The sequence below is a fragment of the Sinocyclocheilus rhinocerous genome, unplaced genomic scaffold, assembly GCF_001515625.1.
Source record: "Sinocyclocheilus rhinocerous isolate Xijiao unplaced genomic scaffold, SAMN03320098_v1.1 scaffold908, whole genome shotgun sequence".
NCBI lineage: Eukaryota > Metazoa > Chordata > Actinopteri > Cypriniformes > Cyprinidae > Sinocyclocheilus > Sinocyclocheilus rhinocerous.
In genome coordinates this window covers 273,222-277,515 of record NW_015663508.1, presented here as the reverse complement: position 1 = coordinate 277,515, position 4,294 = coordinate 273,222, and the positions used below count along the sequence as shown (strand labels likewise).

General features: G+C 34.4%; 1 protein-coding gene across 2 annotated transcripts in view; it reads right to left on the bottom strand.

The window, feature by feature from the left end:
- LOC107728952 (protein phosphatase Slingshot homolog 2-like) overlaps nucleotides 1-4,294 on the bottom strand; it is a 33,562-nt gene that overhangs the window by 26,017 nt on the left and 3,251 nt on the right. The window contains exon 2 of one of the 2 annotated variants that reach the window (XM_016539289.1): nucleotides 1,747-1,790. The exons of the other annotated variant lie outside the window; for it this stretch is intronic. Within the exon in view, the coding sequence (XP_016394775.1) occupies nucleotides 1,747-1,790 (44 nt within the window). The remainder of the gene's footprint in view (nucleotides 1-1,746; nucleotides 1,791-4,294) is intronic. 2 annotated transcript variants of the gene reach the window in all.

Sequence of the window (4,294 nt, the reverse complement as noted above, 5' to 3'; positions counted from 1 at the left end):
TGTGTGTATATGTATGTGTGTGTGTGTGTGTGTGTGTATAGATGTGTATATATGTATATGCGTATGTACAGTATATATTTATCAGTCTGGCGAGTAAACAAAAAAATTTACTAGCCAATGGCGATTCAATTGCCAAGGTGTTCGTAGAGGGCTGTACCCAGTGACATATACCGGTAACAGGCAAAAGATTCGAAAAAATGACGACTCGTTAAGGCGATTCAGAACCGACTGTCTCTTTTGAGAGACAATATCTTTATTTATCATGCACTTTTTTGATTAACAACTTTGCAGAGTGTTTTCATTTAAGGATAGCTACGTTATAAACTGCAAAAGAGATATTTTTCAAAAACCCATATGACCTGCTCTTTAAGCAAAACGTGGTGAGTAGGTCAAAGTGTCTGAGAAATTGTCCCATATTTTTTATAAATTTTACAGTTTTTTGGGGGTATAATATGTCACAGTTTACTTTATTTTGCTATCCTCACTTACATAAATGAAGTATAGTGTCCTGCAGCCACTAGTAAAAATATATCAAAAATTATATCTGCTGTCTGAATAATTTTTGGTTTGACTGTATATAATCTGATATACTATTGTTGACTATGAAAGAAATGGGGAATACTGCGGGAAGCAGAAGCTCTAAATCAACAACTTTTACGGAAACATGAGTAAAGCCAAAACTGGCTGAACTTGTTTGTTCTCTGTGATAAGCCAACACAAGAGGAAAGACCACATCAAGTTGTCACAAAATAACTGTCAAACTCGACAAAATCACTGGATCTCAAAGCAGGTCTCATATGATGTCACAGCTATCATGATGATAATGTCCATGGAAATTAGAGCTGCACTGCAATGATCTGTCAATTTACAGCATGTCTGTGTTATTACAGAGGTCTGATATCTGATGGCACATTCAATGACACTGACATATGAGAACTTCCCATCACATTCAATACTCTGCCAAAAAATGGAAGTAAATGGTCTTTTACATTTTAAGGATGTCTGATTGTCACCACGAAAACAATATGATGTGTGCATGAGACAAGAGCAAGTGAAGTCTCAGTTTAGGACAGCATGCTATTGATTTCTGACACAGCTACTGACCTCTAAAGATCTGAGATTCCATAGTAGAGCTATAATATCTTTAGAGAAAATGATCTTGTAACATTGTAACCGCCTAAGGGAAAGATTTTGTTACATAATTTTTTTCTACTTTTTAATGACATCATGAAAGTGAGAGATTCTTTACTTTCTGTCAGTCCATTAAAGTAATGTATTGCCATTATGAATGAATGCAGGAGTCTATCTATCTATCTATCTATCGATCGATCCATCCATCCATCCATCCATCCATCCATCCATCCATCCATCCATCCATCCATCCATCCATCCATCCATCCATCCATCCATCCATCCATCCATCCATCCATCCATCCATCCATCGCCATTGCAGTTAAAACTTATTAATATATTGAAACTACCGGATTAATATAAAGTATACATCAAGCATTATGCATGTTTTGATTATGTACAACTGATTGTTTTATACTCCAGAACTGCCATGCAACACCAGAACAGTTTTTGGTAACATTATCTCATCTGAGGCCCAGTGATACAGAAGAAATTCTGTGATAGACAACCCAGCACAATTATTGTGGCAACTTTCTTTGACTTAGTCTATGACTTTATAACTACTGGTTTTTATGATGCTCCACTGAGAAAGGTTTCAGAACGAGGTTTTCTTACCTTCTGGGCTGGGATCGGCGGTCATCGTCCCCACTGCCAGACTCCTTTAAAATAAATAAATAAAAGGAAACAGATTTATTATTAGTATTGATCTGTAGCATTCTACATTTGGTTGTAACACTCAGGCTAAACAATACGAAGAAAATGCAATGTAAAAATTTGCATAAAATCAATCTTTAATACTGGGGTCTTTAAAAAATTAGTTCATGCAGAGACAGAGCATCCACTAAACTTGAGTGTTGTATTTTAACTTCACAAGGTTAGCTTTAGTTGAAGTTGAAGTTAACTTAATGTTGTATTTTTGCTTAAAAAATATTTTTCATTTCACAAAAATGTAATTGAGTTCAAACACTGATTGACAGATGCCCTGCAGTATTGTTGTCATACTCTGTTGATAACCCCTACTTGGCAATAACTTTAATAATAGTAATACATTTGTGCTTATAATAAATAATAATAATAGTAATAAATAATAGTAATACATTTCTGCAGTATGATAAAATTTCTTGTTTTTGCACACCAATTATTTTGTATGCAAAATACTGAAGCAGCCATCTTGCATCATAAACTGAAAAATAACCCATAACCTGAGCAAGTGCATTAACTGGTTCCTACATGTTGTTTGGGTAAAGTCCTGTTCTGTCCTCCTACTATTGATCTGTACAAGAATTCAAGCAGCTTTCTTGCCAGTGATCAATACATTTTAAAGGAATAGTTCAGAGTAGCATAGCATCTTTATTCCAGACAGCAGAACATATACAGACAAAGAGAGGCACAATATCATATTAAGAAATAGTGTGATAAAGGCTGACAGGATATTTGGAGGATTCTTTTTCATGACACAACAAGCTCTGTAAATACTGAAGAAATGTCCACCAGCCTATTTGTATGGGAATAATAATTCTATTGCAAAAATAAGAGTTGCATCAGTATTAGGCCTAATTTGAAATGCATTACATCTATAAGCCTGAGATTTGCCACAATCGGAAATACATTGAATGCAAAAAGACGGACTATCACAGAACAAATTATTTCAAGCAACTCATGAGAGACATGACCCTACATGGGAATGATTTTACATAAACACAAATGAAAGCTCAGTGTTTTGCATTTGGTTCATTTGAATCATTTGGTTTTGAGCAGCAAATGACTGCCAATCCAGATCTCCAAAATATTTGACTATCCTTAGTCAAACCTATACTACATTATAATGAACCTTAGTCATAAGCACAATTCACATAAGAGTATAGTCAAAGCACAGTACAGCAAACCAAGACCAGACTCCTAGCATGTATAGTAATAACTTGGTGCACCATAAAAATCAAACTTCAGGAGACTCACAAAACACTCGCACACAAGATTTCTCACTGACCACAAATGATACAAGATCTTAGAAAGACAACAAATCAGCCTATTATGAGATAATATTTGTCCACTGGTTACTTAAAGTGCATATTGTAGGTTAGAGACCCAGTGAGTCAATGTATAGAAAAAAATGTAGGAACTAGATTTTGTTTAAAATATACTTAAAAATACGCTACTTGAGGCTTCTGGAGTCTTTTTTGTGAGAAAATTTTACTTCCGCATCTGAAAATTGCCAAAACCGGAAGTGATGTAACGGGAGGGAGTGCGGTCAATTTAAACAATAGGAAAACAATGGATTGCAATGACAGTTCGGACGCTGAGGAAATCATAAATGTTTATTTATACTCGTATAACGGACCACAGCCATACAATTACAAGCCTGCTATGCGGCCAAGAGAGCAGGGACAGGCCAGGATTATTAATTTTATTATTAAGTTTATCCGTGCCATTGATCCTGGTGACCACGAACTCGAATACGAATAACTTTGCTATGTGGTCTTTGTGTCCGCGCAAAGAAAGGCTATTCATTCCTTTCACGTCACAATAATAATAATAATAATAATAATATTAAAAAAGTCAACACAGAGAGAACATACAAACTCCACACAGATGTTTTTTTATTCACAATAAGCTACAGAATACATAGAAAACTGAATCTATAGGACTAATAGAGAACTGTGCTTTGGTTCCTACTTTTCCTTTAAAAAGTCATTGCAGCCTATTTACAGTAAAAAAAAAAAAATTATTATATATGTATATTTAATGATTTAATGTTATTTAATGTTATACACAGTCATTTACCTCACTTCACAATAATAAAAAAAACTAAAAAAAAACTGGTGTCATGCACCTCAAAAAATTAAGGTTCTGCCTAAATGTAGGCATAACAATTACTGTGCATAACATTAAATCAATATTTTAGAACTGCAGAATACACACACACACAAATATCTGTATTAATCTCGAAAAAAGCTAATTTGTTCTGGATTTGAATACTGTGTGATAGGATATGTTTATTATACTACATTATAATGAACTGCCAGAGATGGCAGTGCATGTGGAAAACAGCAGAATTGACTATGAAATATCATTGTTTATGTGTCATGTGAAAAACTCAGCCCCACATTATACCGTATTGACCCGAATATAAGACGATGTTTTTTTCTTGGAAATACATCTGAAA